This window comes from Callorhinus ursinus, unplaced genomic scaffold (assembly GCF_003265705.2).
Source record: "Callorhinus ursinus isolate GAN/ISIS: 27379988/994484 unplaced genomic scaffold, GSC_fseal_2.0 scaffold62, whole genome shotgun sequence".
Lineage (NCBI taxonomy): Eukaryota > Metazoa > Chordata > Mammalia > Carnivora > Otariidae > Callorhinus > Callorhinus ursinus.
In genome coordinates this window covers 1,962,993-1,984,022 of record NW_027397124.1, presented here as the reverse complement: position 1 = coordinate 1,984,022, position 21,030 = coordinate 1,962,993, and the positions used below count along the sequence as shown (strand labels likewise).

The 21,030-nt window shown below is 42.6% G+C and overlaps 1 protein-coding gene and 1 pseudogene across 3 annotated transcripts in view; both read left to right on the top strand.

The window, feature by feature from the left end:
* The window catches only part of CCNY (cyclin Y), a 304,247-nt gene that overhangs the window by 72,733 nt on the left and 210,484 nt on the right, over nt 1-21,030 (top strand). Inside the window, exon 1 of one of the 3 annotated variants that reach the window (XM_025885880.2) lies at nt 533-990. The exons of 1 other annotated variant lie outside the window; for it this stretch is intronic. In XM_025885880.2, coding sequence (XP_025741665.1) covers nt 837-990 — 154 coding nt within the window. In that variant the 5' untranslated portion in view covers nt 533-836. Of the gene's footprint in view, nt 1-532; nt 991-21,030 lie in introns of those variants that run through there. One more of the 3 variants, XM_025885879.2, reaches the window with a different exon arrangement.
* On the top strand, nt 7,396-9,026 carry LOC112834418 (nucleophosmin-like; annotated as a pseudogene).

Genomic DNA, 21,030 nt, shown 5'->3' with positions numbered 1-21,030 from the left:
GGGGGAGGACGCGGAGAGCGGGAGAGAAAGGGCCTCGAGACGCCGAGCTTCCAACCGCGTGGTCTGTGGCTCCTACGCCTGCCTGCGTGAGGCGCAGTCCCCGGCCTCGACCCCACACTCTGCGCGGGGCCGCGCCGGCACGGGACCTCCCTCTTCGCCGGCCGATCTGCTTCCAGGGCAGAGGGAAGAGGCGGCGACGGGGCGGGGCGGGGCGGGGGCTGCGACGGGGCGGGGCGGGGGCTGCGGCGGGGGGCGGGCGCCGACGGCGGGGGAGGGCGCCCGAGCATCCTCGCGGGCAGCACCCGGCTTCGCAGCGCCGGGCCCCAGAGTCGTGCCCACGCGCGCCCGCCGTTCCGCCCCGCACGGACACGCGGCTTCCCCGCTTGAACCGGAACCTCTTGCGGAGGCCGCCGCCGCCGCAGGGGACCTGGGCGCCGTCCGGGAAGCGCGGGGAGGGGGGAGGCGGCCTGCGCGGCGCCGCCCGCCATGGCCGCGGCGGGGTGAGCTAGGCTCGGCGGCCGCAGTCGCGCGGACCCGAGCGCTCCTCCGCCGCGGACAGGCCCGCCGAACGGAGGCGGGCGAGCGCGGAGGCCGAAGGGGAACAGGGGGAGCCGGGGCCGCCGCCCGCTCGTCGCCGCCGCCCATGGCGAGGCCCCGCCGCCGCCGCCGCTGCTGACCCGGGGGCCTGCTGCGGCTTCCGCCCCCTCCCGCGGCGGCGGGCGGGCGGGCGAGCCTCCCCTCCACGCCCCCACCGCCCGCGCCCCGCGCCCGCCTGCGCCCCGCTCCGGGGGACGGGGAGGAAGGCGAGAGCAGCAGGAGTCTGGGGGCCACCGAAGATGGGGAACACTACCTCGTGCTGCGTGTCGTCCAGCCCCAAGCTCCGGAGGAATGCCCACTCCCGGCTGGAGTCCTACCGGCCCGACACGGACCTGAGCCGCGAGGACACGGGCTGCAACCTGCAGCACATCAGCGACCGGGAGAACATCGACGGTGAGCGCGGGCGAGTCCGGGTCGTGGGGTGGCGACCTCGCCGAGCCCGCTCCTGACGTCCCCACACCCCTCCTGCATCCGCGGTGCTCTTTCTGCACCCCCAGCGTCTGTATGGCCGAGGCTGCTTTGGCTTTCTCAGCCTGCTTCTGTAATCAGGGCACGACCGGGTCTTCGTCCCCGTAACCCCGGGAGCTCCGGGGTCCCGGAGACCCCGAGAGGCCCCCTGGCTTGTACCCCCGAGCTAGCGGCGGGGAAACTTTGCCGGCTGACGGCTCGGGAGTTACCGCAGGGGCGGAGGGGTGCAGGTCGAGAGGTGACAAGAGCTGGCTCTTGTCCAGACTTGAGCGGCCAGTGCTGGGGCGGGGGCGACCGGAGAGCCTGTGTTCCAGGCACTGTGTGAATGTAGCCACAAGCCAAGTTATTCACGGGAAGGGTGAGCTCGTTTGTCCTTTAGAAGGCGAAGGGAATGGATGATCCTTGGCGTAAATGAGGAGTGAATCCCATTTTGGAATCAGTCTCTACCTGGAGTTGGGGGAACAGGGTTGACGGGTCTCAGCTTTCCCCGGAAACTTACAAATTGACCCCAATTGGCAGTTTCCTAAGGATTTTGTGTGTGTGTGTGTGTGTGTGTGTGTGTGCGCGCGCGCGCGCGCAGGATTGGAATCACATAGCTTCACCTGAAAAAAAAAAAACACAACAAAACAACAAACTCAATTATTATCAGAATGGTTTGGAGACATCTTTGGGTTGTCACCCAGTTTTTGCTTGGGGCAGAATTACAGTCCTGTGGATTTCTAATTGAGCTGAGTGATGTTTGGAGTAGTGTTTGTAAAGTTAAAGGACTGATCACTGCACCTAGTAATGTGTATTGATTTATTTTGTCTCACAGTATATTCGTTAGTACTAATTTATCGTTCAGCTATGTGGCTTAATATGGATAGGTAGTTTATGCATCATGCTTGAAACAGAGTTTGCATATTTCAACTAAAAAATGTGAAATTGGAAATATATTTTTATGACAACGTGATTTTTCTTTTTTTAACTCCCAAATCTTCTCACAGTTGATGTAGTTGAACTAAGGTGAAAAAATTTCTTGTGTGAATGAATTGACACAACTCTGTCATAAGTCATTCTTGACAGCTTTAGGATGGAGAATTCCCTCTAGTGTGGAAAGCCAAATTTAAACTGTGCTAAAGGAAAGAATTTTCTCATTGTTTGGCATCTTTTAATTTCTTTTAAATAGTACTGTCGTCTCTGCAGGACAGCAACTTTATTAAATGAATACCACATATTAAAGGGACTAATATAACATCTGGTTTATAGTAAGCACTTAGTAAATTAGGGTTCCACATGAATTTCTAGTGTAGAAATTATCTTAATCTCATTAGATGTCTTTGAGTTTAAAGTTATACTTTAAATTCATGCATTTAAAGGCATCTAGAAGGATATTAGGGTCTGGTCTGTCTTGATCACTGGTATGGTCTAAGCAGCTGAAGGAAATGTCTAGCATATAGTAAAGATTTATTTATTTTTTATTTTTTTAAGATTTATTTATTTATTTATTTGAGACACAGAGAGAGAGCATGAGCAGGGGGAAAGGCAGAGGGAGAGGGAGAAGCAGGCTCCCTGCTGAGCCAGGAGCCCGATGTGGGGCTCAATCCCAGGACCCTGGGATCATGACCTGAGCTGAAGGCAGATACTTAACCATCTGAGCCACCCAGGCGTCCCTGTAGTAAGGATTTAATGAGTATTATATTTTAAAGGAATGAATGAGTTTATTATAGAAAGCCATTACCCAGTCTTATACAATGCTGATAGGCAAAAACATTTGGAAGTAATTTCTCCATGTTGTGCACTAATATTGGGAAGAGGCTTTATGTTTTATATAATGAATTAGAAAAATACAGACAAAAGGAAAATTCATGTTTCTTAATGCCAAGCTGCATACTATTATTGACTATAGCAAGGAAACTGGGGGGGGGGGGGCGGTAATTATTACCAGGTATTTGGCACTAAGTCTTAGAAGGATTTTGCCAGGGAAAAATAGAATAGTATTGTGTGTTATTTCATTTGAAAGAAATCTCAGTTTTGGTCATCAAGTCAGCTTTGAGAAAACATTTGGAAGACCACCAACTCTTGTTTTGGAAGTTCAGGATAGCTTAAGAGACTCTAGGGCAGGTTAAAAAGGTTTCTAATCTAGGTTCCTAGTGTCTTCTTATCCCAGAACTCAGTTCATATGATGATGCTAGTTTAAACCCAGAAATGCTAATTCACTATTTAAACAATATTCTCTCTGTCTCCCAAAATTCAATAAATAATACTGCTAGGATTTACCTCTCTGTGGTTCTTAATATTGGTTTCAGTTACACCAGAAATCTAGGACTGGGCCTTGGCATTAATATGTTTAAAGTTCTCCAGGTAATTCGAAGATGCAGGTAGGGTTGAGAATCCCTCGCTGGTTAAGTCTGTTGTTGTTCAGGGGCATTTTCCGTAGCAATTCGTTCAGTATCAGAAGCTGGGAGAAGGGAACAGACTTGTTTAAGTTAAATAGCATATAGAAATAGGTATAGATTTTAACTTCTGAATTATATTGATAGATGATTAGTAAACATTTAAAAACTATAGCTGAAGCATCCTTGAGTATATCACAAAAGCCGAAGTGGTCAAGTACCATCTTTATCCTTAGAGACATCTCAAACAACTGGAATTGAAAGGTTCAGAGAAGTTCATGGGGCTTCTGTGATAGGTCAGTTTCTTAAAATCACAGAGATACGAGGTTTGAATCCATGTTTTCCCTGCCCAGAACACACAGTGGGTAATATTTGTCCTGTAGTATTTCAGTGACTGAGTTAGGGCAGTTAGGCGTCCATGACACTTACCAGCAACTTGCCCTGTCTTTGTACTCAGTGTACCTTAGTGTTAGGTTATTCACGTTTTTGGAAATGTATATTAGACTCATCAACTCCCTAGGTATTATTTCTCGTACAATTATTCCGAGGTTGAGAATTAACAAAAAGACTTAACGACAATGATAGTAATACTTGCAACCCTTACGTATTGTTTACTCTGTGCTAAATGCCGCTCTGACTGCTGGATACCCGTTCGCTCACTTGGTATTCACAGTAGCCCTTGGACGATATTATCCTTACTGTAATACAAAAGAATGAGGCAGAGAGAGGAAAAATGACTTGCCTAAAGTCATACAGCCAGTAATTGACACATGGAAACTTTCCCTTGTCGCTTGACTAGCCATCACACATTTACTAGTCCTGGGGTTGCTTTCTGGAAGAGGGTGTCTGTTTTTACAGTCATAGCCACAGTTTCTCTGAGAAGAAGCATCATGTATCTTCAATAGACTGGCCTTCCCTGATTAGATTATTGCTGTGGGAGGAGAGAAAGAGGGGTGGACTTAAAGAAAAGTTCAGATTTGATGAGACCAAGTAAATCAGGATAGAATGCCTGTAACATCTGTACCGAAGTGTCACTTTAGAGTTTTGCCTCAGAATAGTTGCTAGCAATTTCATTCTTTGTAGCTCAGCTGTCTTCTTTGACAACCCAATTTTTCCATCATCCTATATCCAGTCTGCTAGGAAAGAGTGGCTTGTCAACCTTCAAAAAAGTCCAGAATCCAACCACTTCTCAAAACCTCTCCTGCTGCTCGTCTCAGCTAAGCCACCTAACTGATATTCTTGCTTCCACCTTTGTCTACTATAGTCTCTTCTCAAACAAACATAGCAGCCATGGTGAGATCCTTTTAAAAACTTTAATATGTGACTGCTTATTTCATATTAAGTAAAAGCTTTACAATGGACTTCAGGGCCCTGTGTGATCTGCCTACCTTCCCCACTCACCTTGCTAGCTCACTCTAGCCACACTGGCCTCCTTCACTGCTCTTCCTTGAATACACCTGACATGCTCTCACCCCAGGGCCTTTGCTCTGTCCCTCTGCCTGGAATGTTTTTCTCTGTGTTTCCTCTTGGGTAACTCAACTGCCTTCAGTCTTGGTTAATGCCTCATCTTTTCAGTGAGGCCTTCCTGACGGCCCCCTTTAACATCTCTCCTATTACCCATCAGTAGTCCTAGTATACATTCTCTGAATTACTGTTTCTTCCATTTCACCTCTATGTTATAAGTATGTACATATATAATAATAGCCATATTTACCTACTAGTTTGTAAATTTCAATAGAACCACTTCATTTTGTTTGCTGATGTAACCTAAGTGCCTTTACCCTGAATTACAGCCAGTAATTGACACATGGAAACTTTCCATTGTTGCTTGACTAGCCATCACACATTTACTAGTCCTGGGGTTGCACTCTATGTTTGTCTGAATGAATGAGTGAAGCCAGCAATTTAAGGACTTTGGAGTCAGAGTACATCATGTGTATTTATTGCATGAGAAGAACAGAAGGGAAGTAGAGAAAGACCAAGACTTGTAATAATGAAAGTAGAGTGGATATGAAACTTTTTGGTTTTGTTTGTGTTTAACTTGAGAGGTAGCAGGTAGGGTGAAATCCTGAAAATGAGACTTAAGAAAGGTTTTAAGGCATAACAAAAGAAAGAAAAAAACCTAAACCAAAATAAATGATGGCTAATTGTAGTCTGTTTAACAATGTGATATATTTAGTCTTTTTCCTTATCTCTTAAGATGAATGGCTTTAGCTGTGGCCTTATATCCTTAAAGATCAAAGTGAGGCCAAAATGCTTAATAATCCAAAAAGTACTACATGAACATATGCAATTATGAACTTAGCCACTCCTGGTGATTTTCTTTATTAAGTGTGAAGTGTTCTAGGATATACAGCAAATGGTGTTTTAACTTTCCACAGTCAGAGAAACTAGAAGCCTAAGGGGCTCGTCCTAGGTCTGGGAAGGAAAACTGGAAAAAGTGCACTCACTGTTACAAGGGTGGGGAGACAAAGGAGCAATTTATAATCTAAGCTGTTACCTGTTACAGTATTAGCTTAAATTACTGCTCTTGATTTCTTTGGATATCTGCAACCTCATCTCTTTGGATTTCTTCTTCTTGTGTCTCAGACCCAATTACCATTTCGAGCCTGATGGACAAAACCCACACATGTGGACTTTCATTCCAGACTAAGATTTATTAGCTGCACTGCCTGCAAGATTTTGAAGACACCCTGACCAAGCATGGACTGAGGCATATTAGGCAGTATGGAGAGGTGCACTTTAAAGGTTTGTGGAGAGGGGCATTCTCCAAAGCACCGATGAAGATTCCACAACCTTTACTTATTTATTTTCCTCTCTAGTTTAGAATCGTGGAGTCATTTGCTCCCCATCTTCATTTTACAGATAAGGAAACAGTCTTGGAGAGGTGTAGTCTCTTGCCCAGGTCATGCAGATCATGGACATAGTAGAATTTACTGTGTGTTAACTTTGGGCCAAGTGCTGTGCTAATTACTTGACTTGTATTATCTTTTTAAATCTTTGTATCATTCTTCCTATTTTATAGGAGAAGAAATTGAGACTGAAAGGTTAGGAAATTTGCTCAAGGTTTCATAGCTGGTTAGTTCAGAGTTGGGATTCAATCTGCTATCACTTGCTAGAGGTCCACGTCTCAACTACCCTGTGACAGCTAATTAGGGACTGACCTGGGTCTAGAAACTGACCCCCTACCCTCATACCTGGCCCATGCCCACTTTGTTTTAAGACATTCATTCATTGTCTGTATGCTTTGAGCTAGCAATACTTTGTGATTAGGATTTTTACTTTTCTGCCTACTTTTTGAGAGGAGTGAAGATTAATTTTCTAGAATGGTAGATTTTCTCACTCTTTTCTACAAAGCTGATTGTCTTTATCATCTTAAGGAGATGAATTACTTTCACATTTCTGGCTGGATGAAACTAATACAAAGATTAAATTCATTCCAATCTAGGAAAGGGTAGAACCAAAAGAAAGAAAAATGACAAGATGCAAGACATGTGAGTGGCTTTGAAATTCTGTTTTAGTCACACAGGGTCAGAGATTTAGCTCCAAGCATGTCATATTGGGCTTACTTGAAGGATGCAGCATTTGGTATTTTCACAAGAGTGCTACTGACGGTATCATGCCTGTCATACTTCAAAGTACGAATCCTTTCATGAGTCAACAAAAAGGCAGCCAGGGTGAGTCCATAGCAGTTGATATCATGCATTCAGTATCATTTTCAGCTTGTACCTGCAAGGAGAGAGAGAGTTCACTTTCCCTGCCGCATTTTACATCAGCTAGAAACATTGAACAGTTTGTTGCTGGGAATCTTGATCAGGACATTGTTTCTTCTCTGTGCTCCGAGACTCAACATTATCCTACCTTTCCTGAAGAATGAGGCAGGGTTCAAGAAGGGTAAATCCAGGATGGGCTCTTCCTGAGGGTTTACAGGATGTGCCTCTAGCTCTGTGAAGTGTGCTGGAGGGCAAAGAGCAGGAGCCTAATAATCAGGAGACCCATGTTCTAGACATGGCTCTGCCTTTACTGCGGGACCTCCATCTTGCTGAGCCTCACTTTACTTTCTGCTTAAAGAGAATGTGCTTAAAAATCCTGCCTACTTCCCTGGTGTGATTCCATCCTGCATGGCTGTTGTGTGGAACAGTAGTCGTTTAACTCCGTCCTCCTTCTCTTCCACCTAAGTGCGTGCCACCACCCCATGGAAGAGTCGATGGACATGGACATGAGCCCCCTGAGGCCCCAGAACTATCTTTTCGGTTGTGAACTAAAGGCTGACAAGGATTATCACTTTAAGGTGGATAATGATGAAAATGAGCACCAGTTATCTTCAAGAACGGTCAGTTTAGGAGCTGGTGCAAAGGATGAATTGCACATTGTTGAAGCAGAGGCAATGAATTATGAAGGCAGTCCAATTAAAGTCACACTGGCAACTTTGAAAATGTCTGTACAGCCAACGGTTTCTCTTGGGGGCTTTGAAATAACACCACCTGTTGTCTTATGGTTGAAATGTGGTTCAGGGCCTGTGCATATTAGTGGACAGCACTGAGTAGCTGTGGAGGAAGATGCAGAGTCAGAAGATGAAGAGGAAGAGACGTGAACCACCTTAGTATATCTGGAAAACATTCTGCCCCTGGAAATGGTAGCAAGGTTCCACAGAAAAAAGTAAAACTTGCTGCTGCTGCTGATGATGATGAAGATGACGATGATGATTTTGATGATGAGGAAGCTGAAGAAAAGGCTCCAATAAAGAAATCTATACAAGATACGCTAGCCAAAAATGCACAAAAATCAAACCAGAATGGAAAAGACTCAAAACCATCAACACCAAGAACAGAAGGTCAAGAATCTTTCAAAAAACAGGAAAAGACGCCCAAAACACCAAAAGGACCTAGTTCTGTAGAAGACATTAAAGCAAAAATGCAAGCAAGTATAGAAAAAGGTGGTTCTCGGGGCTCCTGGGTGGCTCAGATGGTTGAGCGTCTGCCTTCGGCTCGGGTCGTGATCCCGGGGTCCTGGGATCGAGTCCTGCATTGGGCTCCCTGCTGGGCGGGGAGCCTGTTTCTCCCTCTGCCTCTCTCTCTCTCTCTCTCTCTCTGACTTTCATGAATAAATAGGTAAAATATTAAAAAAAAAAAAAAGGTGGTTCTCTTCGCAAAGCCAAGTTCATCAATTATGTGAAGAATTGCTTCTGGATGACTGACCAAGAGGCTATTCAAGATCTCTGGCAGTGGAGGAAGTCTCTTTAAGAAAATAGTTTAAACATTTTGTTAAAATTTTCTGTCTTATTTCATTTCTGTAACAGTTGATATCTGGCTGTCCTTTTTATAATGCAGAGTGAGAACTTTCCCTACCGTGTCTGATAAATGTTGTCCAGGTTCCATTGCCAAGAATGTGTTGTCCAAAATGCCTGTTTAGTTTTTAAAGATGGAACTCCACCCTTTGCTTGGTTTTAAGTACGTATGGAATGTTATGATAGGACATAGTAGTAGTGGTGGTCAGAAAAATGGAAATGGTGGGGAGACAAAAATATACATGTGAAATAAACTCAGTATTTTAATAAAGTAAAAAAAAAAATCCTGCCTAGCCTTATGCCCTGAGGTAACATAAAATGAGAATCAAAATGGGGCTAAAATGCTTCCGGAGAGTACTTGATGAATGTATATTATTATGAACATGGTACTCATGTTGATTTTCTTGCATTAAATATTAGGTGTGTTGCAATATCTACAACAAACTGCATTTGAACTTTCCATAACCAGAGAAGCTAGAAGCCTGAGGGGCTCATCCTAATGAAGACATCACTGCAGTCTGTGTTCTTAAGTTGGTGCCAGAAGGATAACTGGAATGTTAGAACTGGGTAGGATGAGATTATACAGAGCTGTATGACCTTTGAATGGGAAGCTTGCTGGCAGTAGAACTTGGTATAGGTATACCACTCTTTGTAACATTTATTGGTCTTCTGGGTTGCATCTCTCCAGAGTCACACTGTGATGCATGCAGTGAGCAGTGGTACTCCTGGAAATAATAGAGCCCACCCAGGCGGTCCGCTGACTGTGTCATAGGAAAGACGTTCCTAGGAATGTTAATATGGACCCTTAGATGGAGGCTGAAGCCAGGGTTTTTGTTTTTTTTAATCAAAGAAGGTTTTAAGGCATATATATGCATAAATTTATTATATTAAAATACTCCTTTAAGTAAAGGGGAATTGATGGGCTGAAAAATGAGCTCAGGCAGCCCAAAACAAGTTACTGGGGGCTGTTTGTGGCCATTTCTTTCCAGAAAGTCTAGTTAGAGCCACAGTTGCAGAGAGCGAAGATCTAACTCACTTTTCCTTTCCCTTCCTCTGCCGTTTACTTTGTAGCTGTTTCCTGTGGCTGTCTTCCTTTACTTCTTCCAGGGGCTCTTTTTGCTGTCTGCCTCTTGGAGGAAAGGGGTGTTTCAAAGCTCCAACTGAGTGTCGTCATCTGACAACACACAAATTGACATACCTCTCAAGTCAGCAAGATTTTACCTGGAAAGTCTTGGTGAATCTGAGACAAGAGAGCATCTCAGGGGTTGGTTAGCTACAAACTGCTTGCTACACTCTGGCCATCTCTGTTGCTTTTAAATACATGATTGGAAAACCTTGAAATCTTTTTTTCTTTACCTTTGTCAGAATATTGACATTTTATACATTAATTTTGACTTTGTAAAGAAACTTTTATTTTTGATTTGTTTTTTAGTATGGCTGAAAAATTGAAGTGAAAGGCGGTTCTAAAAAAGGAGTTCTAAAATGTTTGGGTGATGGTAACATTTCTGGGCTAAGTGTCTTGTTTCCCATGGTTGTAGGACTTCGATAAAAAATTATTGTAACCTGGTTTTGTTACTCTGTAGCCACATTACCTAGTACATGTAATTTTAATTCCTGGGTCATTATTTCTGATCTTCACTCCCTACTTGGGATGTATAGTGGGGCTTCATTGGGTATGATAGTTGTGAGCACCATGTTCAGCGTAGATGCACTAGCATCTGTAGAACTGTCACCTGGCTTTTGGCACCGAGAAAAGTACAGCTGGAGTACACTAAAGATAATTGTTAGCAACTGCAATTCCATCCTTGACAGTTTCTTTGTGAGCCTTGTAGAAATCTTAGTTGGACGGTGAAATGCAAGTCACTTCTATTTTGGACACCTCTGATTATAGACCTTCTGGCTTTAAGGAGGAAGAATAGGAAGTACCCTCCATGGAGGTTCATAAGTAATGTAGCTGAGTGTTGCAAAACCATGAATGTAGTGTTTAAAGCATTTTATAAGCAAATTCTTTCCCATTTATGGTTGCTTCTGTTCTTGGTGGGCAAAAAGGGAGAAGAGAAGTTATTAAATGTATTTTGATTGTATTTGGTAAACTCCTTGTCTTATTGCAAATTTACCATTAATCAGAGGAATTAGGGAATGGATGGATGGGTTAAGACATCTATTCTTTGCCTTTCAAGAAAAGATTTCACTCTAAATTTAATATTCTGTCCATTAATGAATCTATATTCTTTTAGGATATTAATTGATTATAGCTGTTACATTAAGTGTAATCATAATTATCCTTTAAACTATGTCTGGTTTTTAGGTATGGATCCAGACTTTGTATAGTTGCTTAGAAGTCCAGGTTTTAGGGCTTTTTTTTTAGGGTTTTTTTTTAGGGGTTTTTAGGGCTTCTGTGTACCCTAAAACCTAGTCCAGGTTGAGAAATGAAGTCATGATGCTGTGTTTAATTCAGTTTCAAAAATTTTGGACTCACAGATTCATCAAGTATTACTTCATTTACAGTGAGGATTACTTTTGAAAGTTTATATGGGTAATTTTATTTTCCCACAGCCTCCAGCTGTGTGTAAGCGATGGGCTGTTATTTTAATGTGTAGTTTCACTTGAAAAGCATGGGTAAACAGGGTTTATATAGCATTAGAGATCGCCTTCTGTCTCCTGAAAGCTAAAGTTGGTGTTACTGAAGAGATACAAATTGTTTATTCACTTTAATTTTAGCAAATCTTTTCCATAAAATAAATCTAATGTCTGATTTTTCCATTTCTTATATTTTGTAGGAAGTGCGGAGGAAGCCTGGCAAAGCCAGTATTCAAAAGTGTGACTTTAAGTATTAAGCACTCAGGGATAAGTTTAAGGGGTAGGGAACATACTCTTGCTTTGCAAACCATTTGCTTCTGTGGAAGATGTTTTTTCCTGACAGGCCATGTATCTTAAGCACTGTGCAAGCCATGTGAGCACACTTGGCTGTTTGTGGAGCTCTCTTCTGCAGTAGGAGGGTTACTTGGTAACTCAAGTGATGAAGCTGTTGGCAGCCTCTGGGTGTTGGAAGTGAAGTACATGAAGAGGGGAGGTGAAGAGGAGCTGCGGCAGCATTGTTAAGGTAGGATAAGTCAGGGAGGACCCAAATGCAAGACCGCACAGCATGCATTGCAACAGCCCAGCAAGGCCCTGAGTGGTACGAAATAGGCCTCAGAAGTGGATTGGTTGCTTTAATATTGGGAGATGTTTGGGTGCCTCTGCATCCTTGAGAACGATTTGGGATGGGTGGCAAGCATGGCAATGACTTTCAGAGTTGATGGAGATGTTCTGCTGGGAGAGTCCCTGTGGCATTCTGACATGAAACCAGGAGACTGGCTATCTAGACAATATTTTCTTCTCTCATTTAACTAGTAAATATCCTGAGAGGAACATTTGTTGGATTTTTTGAAAATGAAGTTTATTCTTGTGCCTGGGTATTTGTAAGACAACACTGTGGCAGGATTAGAAGGGAAGAATGAAGGGGATTGTGGGAAGTAGTGTTTGGCTGAAATGAAAAAAGAGCAAAGGGCTCGTGTTGGTAGGTGAGTGTGGACATTAGCCTGCTAGGTGGCAGCCAGTTACCGTCGCTTAGCCATGGCTTAATGCAGCCTTGTCCTTGCCCCCCAGTCTCCTGTGTCCTCAGAATAGATCTATGTATTGACTTTGGGCATGGAATGTTGATAGTTCAAGGCATCAAATGAGTGCTTTTCCCCTTCCTCTCTCTATCTGGCTTTGATTAACATGGTTTGAAATGTGATGTCAAACCACATATTGGAGTCCAGTAGAGAAGGACAGTCTGTAAATTGCCTGTATACTTTTTAGTTTTTTATTCCTCAAAGTAACATTCATAAATGGGTGTTGGTCTTGTTTAGCCACATTCACGTGTGAAAGTATATTCACTTGAGCCTAGCTTCTTAGCATACAGTTCAGGAACCCTTTCAAAAGTAGAAGTTCTTCAGCTGTGCCAGCGTTTCTCAACCTTGGCATTATTGATATTTTGGGTGGGATAATTTTTTGTTGGTGGTGGGGGCTGCCCTGTCCACGTAGGATGTTTAGCAGTATCCCTACCTCTACTCAATAGATGCTGGTAGTGTCTTCCCACCCCCAGTTAGGACACCAAAAATGTCTCCATACTTTGCCAAATATAATCTCCCCAAGGGGGCAACTCTCCTACTTCTCTGCAGAACCGTTGAGCTATAGGCTCTAGGATTCAAGGTGAAAAAGAAACAGTAGAGCAACTTCCTAATGGTTCGGCTATCTCAGTCACTTTGACACATTCAAGGCCCCGGGGGTAGAACTTCATAGACTCTAGGCTGCGCAGCTCCAGGGGGTGCCATTAACTTCAGACTTGATGTGAGTGATGCCCTGCCCCTCCTCCACCAGTTTTGCAAAGGGATGCATTGTTTGTTTGAGCTCATTAGAACTAGCGTGGTGTTCTAAGATGGTGCTCCTAATGGTATTATTGACAGAAAAGATAACTGCTTGCAATTCTGACAATGGGTGGTAGGATAGCTTTCTGTGTGTACCAGAAAGGTGTAATCTTTACTTAAATTCAAAAATCACTTAATTTTCTTCCTTTATAGCTTCTCCTTTTTTGTTTTCTTTGTCTCTTTCTTTTCTTTTTCCTTTTCTTTTTCTCTCTCTCTTTCCTTTTTGGTGTAATATACAGAAAGGTGTGGTAAGTTTTTGCTGTTTTTCAGCACCCTTGTTACAGAACACAGAGGAAAACTGGGTTGCTGGAGCCATTACTAGGAGACTGAAAAGGGTCCTGGTAGAAAGATGGGAAGACCAATTCATCAGTGCTGTGACTAGTTCTGGGGCTGTCAGTGTCTGCACAGCCACTTAGTAGCATTATTTGGAGTCAAAGAAGGAGCCACTCTTTGTTCATGTGGCTCATCTGGAAGGGACATGGAAGATAAACTCATCAGATCAAGTCAAGTCATGCAGAAACAGCTAGACCTTGGTTATTTCCTCCCTCTTCTTTTTGTATTCTCCAAAGTGACATTAAGAATTGTTTTATCTGTTTGTTTTTTAAAGCTTTTATTTATTTGAGAGAGAGCGAGTACAGAGGGAGAGTGAGAGGGAGAAGCGGACTCCCCGCTGAGCAGAGAGCCTGACGTGGGACTCGATCCCAGGACCCTGGGATCATGACCTGAGCCCGAAGGCAGACGCTTAACCAATTGAGCCACCCAGGTGCCCTCATTAAGTATTGTTTTAAGGGTGAATCTAAAGTTTAACCAACCCCAGTATATGCCTATTTCCAGGAAATAAGGTCTCTCAGAGAAGGTCTAGCCTTACCCAAGTTATATGTATTGAGTTCTTTGAGTTGGTTTTCAAATGCAAATAATACACAAAGCCTGTTTGTACAAAATGAAAATATGACAAAACATATTTTATACTACTTACATAAGTTTGTGGGGACCAGGGACATAATTCTGAAACAAAATTATGATTATAGAATATTTAAGATATTTTCATTCTAAGCATACAAAAGCATTGGAACAAAATGAACAAAAGTGCTTCTTTATTTGAGAGAGAGAGAATGAGAGAGAGAGAGAGAGCACATGAGAGGGGGAAGGGTCAGAGGGAGAAGCTGACTCCCTGCTGAGCAGGGAGCCTGTTGCGGGACTCAGTCCTGAGACTCCAGGATCATGACCTGAGCCGAAAGCAGTCGCTTAACCAACTGAGCCACCCAGGCGCCAACAAAAGTGCTTCTTATTAGGTGCCCTTACAGGACCTCTTTTGGTGAACAGGTAACTAGCTCATCATTAGGGTATTGTATACAAAGGGGTATTTATGGTGAATGGAAATCATAGTCTCTTAATAAAGACCAGTGCTACTCTTGAGTGTCTTTAGCCTAACAGTCTATGGAGCCGTTTCTCGTTGAACAACTTGGTTGCTCAGTTTAGCCAGCCCGTGATGGGAGTGATCCCTGAGATCTAAGTTAGCTGTGTTATTTGTTTCTGACTGTGTTTCTGACTAATTTTCAGGTATTATTATGAGATGCTTGATATATGATGTTTTGGCCTTCATTTCACTTTTTTTATTCCACTGAGGTTTATCTAGAATACATGTTTCTTGTTATTTTTTATTTGAAAATAACTGTTAATGCTGAGGGTGGGATCAGTGTGTGAAGTGACTGAAAACTGATCACAAAATTATTATTTTCCCAGAGTTCAAAAGTGGTGACAGGTTTTCAGTTTGGAATTCTCCCTATAGATGGATGAAGAGACTGTATTGAGCAGAATGCTAATACTGTAAGGAACTAGGCAAGCAGAGAAATTAGGGAGTTCCTTTCTTTTTATTTATTTTTTATTATTTTTTTAAAAGATTTTATTTATTTATTTGAGAGGGAGAGAATGAGAGATAGAGAGCACGAGAGGGAAGAGGGTCAGTGGGAGAAGCAGACTCCCTGCTGAGCAGGGAGCCCGATGCTGGACTGATGCGGGACTCGATCCTGGGACTCCAGGATCATGACCTGAGCTGAAGGCAGTCGCTTAACCAACTGAGCCATCCAGGCGCCCGGGAATTCCTTTCTTTTTAAACTAACATTTTTAGCAAGTGGTAAATCCTCTATGTGGAAGTGATTCTGGAATGTGTTCTCTTCAACCATGGAGAAGAAGTTGGAGAGAAAGTGGAATTTAGTAGGCAAGTGTTGGCTGAGAGATGCTTATTTTTCAACACTTTAGGGGGGAATTTGGTGCATGCAATGATGAGGCTCAGAGTCATGACTACTGTAGTCAGTCCATAGATATGCTGGCCCTGAGGAGGGGGCGTTTTTCTTTTTTTTACAGATTGTATTTATTTATTTCAGAGAGACAGAGCATGAGCGGAGAGAGAGAGATGCAGACTTCCCATTGAGCAGGGATCCCGATGTGGGGCTTGATCCCAGGACCCTGAGATTATGACCTGAGCCGAAGGCAGACGCTTTTTTTTTTTTTTAGTGTATTTTTTTTACTTAAAGATTTTATTTATTTGTCAGAGAGAGAGAGTGCCCAAGCTGGGGGAGTGGCAGGCAGAGGGAGAAACAGACTCCCCGCTGAGCAAGGAGCCAGATGTGGGACTCAATCCCAGGACCTTGGGCCTGGGCAGACACTCAACAGACTGAGCCACCCAGGCATCCCCGAAGGCAGACGCTTAAGTGACAGCCACCCAGGCACCCCAGGAGGGGGCATTTTTAAGAAGTGTGATAATTGTCGTCCCCCCCCGCCCAGCTCCGGGGAGTTTAAGGTTCAGTTTTTCAGTAGGTCAACAAACATTAGTTCTTCCAGGTACTAAGTTCCATGTTCCCAACTGGGTGCTGGTAATGCAAGGTCAATATAACTTGGACCTTGCCCTTAAGGTCCTAATGGTCTGTTAAGGAAGACAGATATGCAAATGGATGATTGCAATATACAGAGTTAGAGGGAGGTCAGAGTGATTACCTCTGCCCTGGTTGATGAGGGGATGTGGTCAGGAAAGGCTTTGCCAAGACAATCCTTTGCCAAGGGCAAGAGGGCTGGGAGTGGGGAACCTGAGTCAGGAAGTGTGCTACAGGCAGAAGGAAGCTCTGTTTCTGAAAGATCCCGGGTGGATTGGCACATAGGTTCATTCTGAAGTCAGTAAGTAATATGGAACTTGTTGGTGGCTTAATCCCCAAACATCTTATGTAATGAATTATGCTCATTAGGAGGACATTTGTTCTAAAAGATTTCATAATGGATGGATGTGCATTGGTGACCAGTTTTGTGTATTTTGCATATATTCTGGATTTTGTAAAATGATTACTCAGAGTTGTAACGTGAGAGACAGAATAGATGTCTTCAGACCTGTGGAAGCAATGTTATGTATGAGAAAATAGCCTTGATAGAATCCTAGAACATTCATACGATCAGGTACTGTAGAGATCCTCACTTTCCAGATATGGCAACTGTGCTAAGAGGGATTTATCCTCAGCATCACACAACTAGTTTATAGTGGTTTGTGGCCTGAGAGCCAAGTCTCCTGTTGGGGGTAGGGGGGAGGGTCAGAGCCTTTTCACTCAGCACAACGATTCTCACAACAAGGTTAAATATTCCCAAGAAGAAATTAATCTTGACCCATCTTATTTTTTTATGTGATATTAATCTGAGTGAGAATTATGTCTTAGAGAATTACATTAGTTATTGAGCTATGTAACAAATTATCCCCAAATGTAGTAGCTTAGAGCAACAGTATTATCTTTCAGTTTCTGTGGGTCAGCACTTCAGGCAAAGCTTAGCTGGGAGCCCTTGGCTCGGGGTGTCTTAGGAGATTGCAGTCGAGCTGTCTGCTGGCACTACAGTCCTCTCAAGGTGCAACTTGGACACATTCTGCTTCCAAACTCACTCAAATGGCTATTCGTGGCATCAGGTGCTCGTTGGTTGTTGGCTACATGTATGTAGTCATCAGTTCCTTGCTATATTGGCCTTTCCTTAAGCTGACAACATGGTAGCTGCTTCCCCCACCCCAGAGCCAGTGATCTGAAAGAGAGCATGAGAGACCTGCAAGATGGAAGCCACTGCCTTTTTATAGTCTAAGTTTGGAAGTAACATTCCATCATTGCTATTTGTTACAATCAAGTCCCTAAAAGCCAACCTGCATTCAAGGGGATGGTATTTTTTTTTTTTTTAAGATTTTATTTATTTATTTGACAGAGACACAGTGAGAGAGGGAACACAAGCAGGGGGAGTGGGAGAGGGGAGAAGCAGGCTTCCCGCAGAGTAGGGAACCCGATGTGGGTTCGATCCCAGGACCCTGGGATCATGACCTGAGCCGAAGGCAGGCGCTTAACAACTGAGCCACCCAGGCACCCCAAGGGGATGGTATTATACAAGAGTGTGACTACCTAGAAATACTTTAGGGGCTACATTGGAGGCTGCTTACCACAAGCATTAATTAAAATTCTTTTGGTTGTTAACAGAAGTCCACTAAAACTGATTTGGGTGGGAAGTGGGGGAGGGAAGAATTATCAGCAGTATATGAGGATATTTTATGGAAGCCAGTATGACTGAGTCTTACAATGACTTGGAATAGGGAGTTGAATAGCTTGTAGGAACTGAGGCGGTTATTTCTTTAAGTATTTTACTTCTAAATTCTCTTGTCAGTTTTAGTTGATCTGATCTTTCTCTATGTCTCATATTTATTTTTCTCTACATCGTTATTATAAAATAGCTTTTTTTTCTTTCTCTATGGTAGCAAATGGCTACCCCAATGTCTTCAATTCTAGGTCCACAAAAGACTGACTAGACTCTCTGCTCCAATTCCCCAGGAGAAAGGATTGAGTTCACTTAGATAAGTTAATAAGAAAGGTATCCAGTCATCTATGGCATGGTGAAGGTCAAGGCTGAGGGTATGGACAGGAAGCCTTACCACTGTTTGTTGGGAGTGAATACAAGGGGTGAGGTTGGAGGGGGTAGTGAATGGTTGAGGAAGGCCCAGAGAAAGGCAGTTAGAAATAATTTTCTTATATATTTGTTTTTAAAATCCATGTTTTGGTTTTCCTAAGGCATTTCCAATATACTCCCAAAAGAGTAGACCTAACATGAATTATTTTGGGTGAAACTCAGGTTGGGGATAAATTAGCACCAATTTTGCAAAGACAAACCTTAGCAGAAAAGCATGATTATTTATATTAAGAAATTAACAGAAATGTCTTTAAGACTTTTGGTAACTTAAAAGCTAGAAAATCGGTAAGTTTTGGATAAAATTACAAATAAAATTTAAATAAAATTACAATTTATTTCTCTCTCTTTCTGAACTTGCCCCTCATAAATTCCAGATTTATCCACAAAAATTTTTACAAAACATTCTTATGCTGTGAACATCTGTCAGTTTTCTCATCTTAGTTTTTTTTTTTTTAGCAGTTGATTTAACTTAAAATGAAATTAGCATTTCTGTTCTTTCTAAAACTGCCCATTTAGGGTCTTCACATACACTGTACTTTTGGCTCTAATTGATTTAAATTATAAAGAGGCAAAGAAGGATTTTATTGACATTTTTACATATTTACTTCCATGGCATTTTAAAATAATGCACACTTTGACATAGCTATAAAAACTTTTGTATTATGAAGATAGAAACTGAAAGCCTTTCCTGTGTATTTTTCTTTTTGCTTTGTAGATTACTCAGGTGATCAGTTTTGAGTCTTGTCTTTAGAGTGTGATTTGAGCAGTCCAATAGTAGCGGCAATTAAAGCAGATTAAGTATGTGGTAACTTTATACATGGTAAGACATTGTTTTGTTGTTTAAAAGTTGAGCCTGGCAGGGTAGTCTCTGGGAATTGTTGTGTGGTAGATAGCTCTCTTAACAGCCCTCAGAAGTCTGAGGGAAGAAGCTGGTGGTGTATACGCATGGGGGGAAGCAAAGGCAAGTGGTATTGGGGAAGGGCAGATGTGGAGACCAGAAGAGTGATTCTAATTATGGCAGGGTCCACTTACTTGGTTTCAGTAAGGTTTGCTGGGGGTGCTGCTTTGGAAAAATCTACTCCCATTATTTAACCTAATGTATTACTCAAATAATACTCCATTATTGTAGATTTAGATTTGGTAATAGTGCTGCTATTTCCTGTTAGAATCTGGTAGAGAAAAAAGGCTCTGTATTGTAGTTGCAGAGATCTCTGGGAAGATGGAGCAACAAATTTCTCTGGCTTCTTAGTATTAATTGCTTTTTATGATTTACTCTTTTCAGGCTGTTCTTTCTTATAATCCTGTCTCTCTCCCCTTAACAAATGTGGAGTTGATCATGTCACTGCCCTGTTCAAAACCTACTTGACTCCTGTTGTGGTTAGAGTAAACACATACTCCTCCCCGTGACTCACAGTCATTAGTGTTCGTCCCTGCCTGCCACACAAACCTCCCTTCTCATACAGCGACATCAAGGGCTTCCTTATCCAAGCCTGTCCTTGTCTGGGGTCTGTCTGTGCACTTGTTATTGGTTCTGCTTTGCAAGATCTTCCCAAAGATGATTACCTGGTTGGCTCCTGGGCATCCTGTGTCACCTCCTCAGATGTTCTATTCCTAGAAACACAATCCAGAGAAAGGAACCCTCTCCCCACTGTGGCAGCTCCATCATTTTCTCACTTCACTTTGTTTGCCTGTTTGTTGTATGTCTCCCCCTCCCCACCAGAATATAAACTCCATGAGTTTAGTGACTATGTCTCTCTTGCCCATCATGATATTCCCATTACCTGGAGCAGTCCTTGGCATGTAGTAGGTGCTCAGTAAATATTTGAATGAATAGAGATACTGCATTTATTCAACATCTAATAAACATTTCTTTGTGTTTTATAATCTTGGCAGTTTTTAAAGGGCACGGGCCAGTTATTTTTTAAAATAATACTCAGTTTGGATTTGTCTGATGTTTTCTCTTGATTGCATTCAGGTTGTATATACATTTTTGGCAGGAATATTGCAGAAATGATGTTATCATATTAAGAGGCACATGCTATCTATTCGTCTCAGCATTGGTGATGTTAATGTTGCTTGGTTAAGAGGTGGTACCATTCAGGTTTCTTCAGTGTAATGTAGCTTTAATTAGTAATAATAAGTAATTTGTGGGGAGATTGAGGCTATGTAAGTATTCTGTTTCTTATCAAACTTTCACTCATTAGTTGTAATGTCCATTAATAAATTTTTAGCTCCTTCTCTGTTTTTTGGTAGGCACTGTAAGGAAGAGTTCTTCCTTCTCCCCATTTGTGTAATTATCAGTATGGAGTCATGGATTCTTATTTTATTTGGTGAGTTGTAATCTCTTCTTGTTTTTTGTTGCTTAAATTGTCCCAGGTTTGGTTGGTGGGAGCCTCTTCAAACTGGTTCCTTTCCAAACTGTATTCTTTAGATATGTCCTTATCATTCCTGAGCACTTCCTTAGTTTTTGGCAGGATATTTGCTTTGTAGAAATAATTTTTCTCTTGGTTTGGGAAAAAAGGTTTCTTCCCCCTTAAAAAAATATGGATGTAATGTTTTTCTTTACAGAACATCACAGTAACATCAGTAGCAAATCATGATGCTTGAAAATGTGGCCTTAAATAAGTCTCTCTCTCTTTTCTTAAACTGTCATGATTTTGCTTGTTTCTGTGAAGTCAAAGAGCAGCACCTTATCTGCTTGTGGCTCAGGGACAAAATAACATTGTGTGAGATGGTCAGCAATACTTATAGTACTGCCAGTGCATAAAGCTATCTACCTGGAGCTGATAAAATTATATAGGTAAGTAGAAGAGAACATGTCTCTGCTCTTAAGGATGGGTTTAGTGGAGGAAGACAAGACTACTGCACATAAGAACAA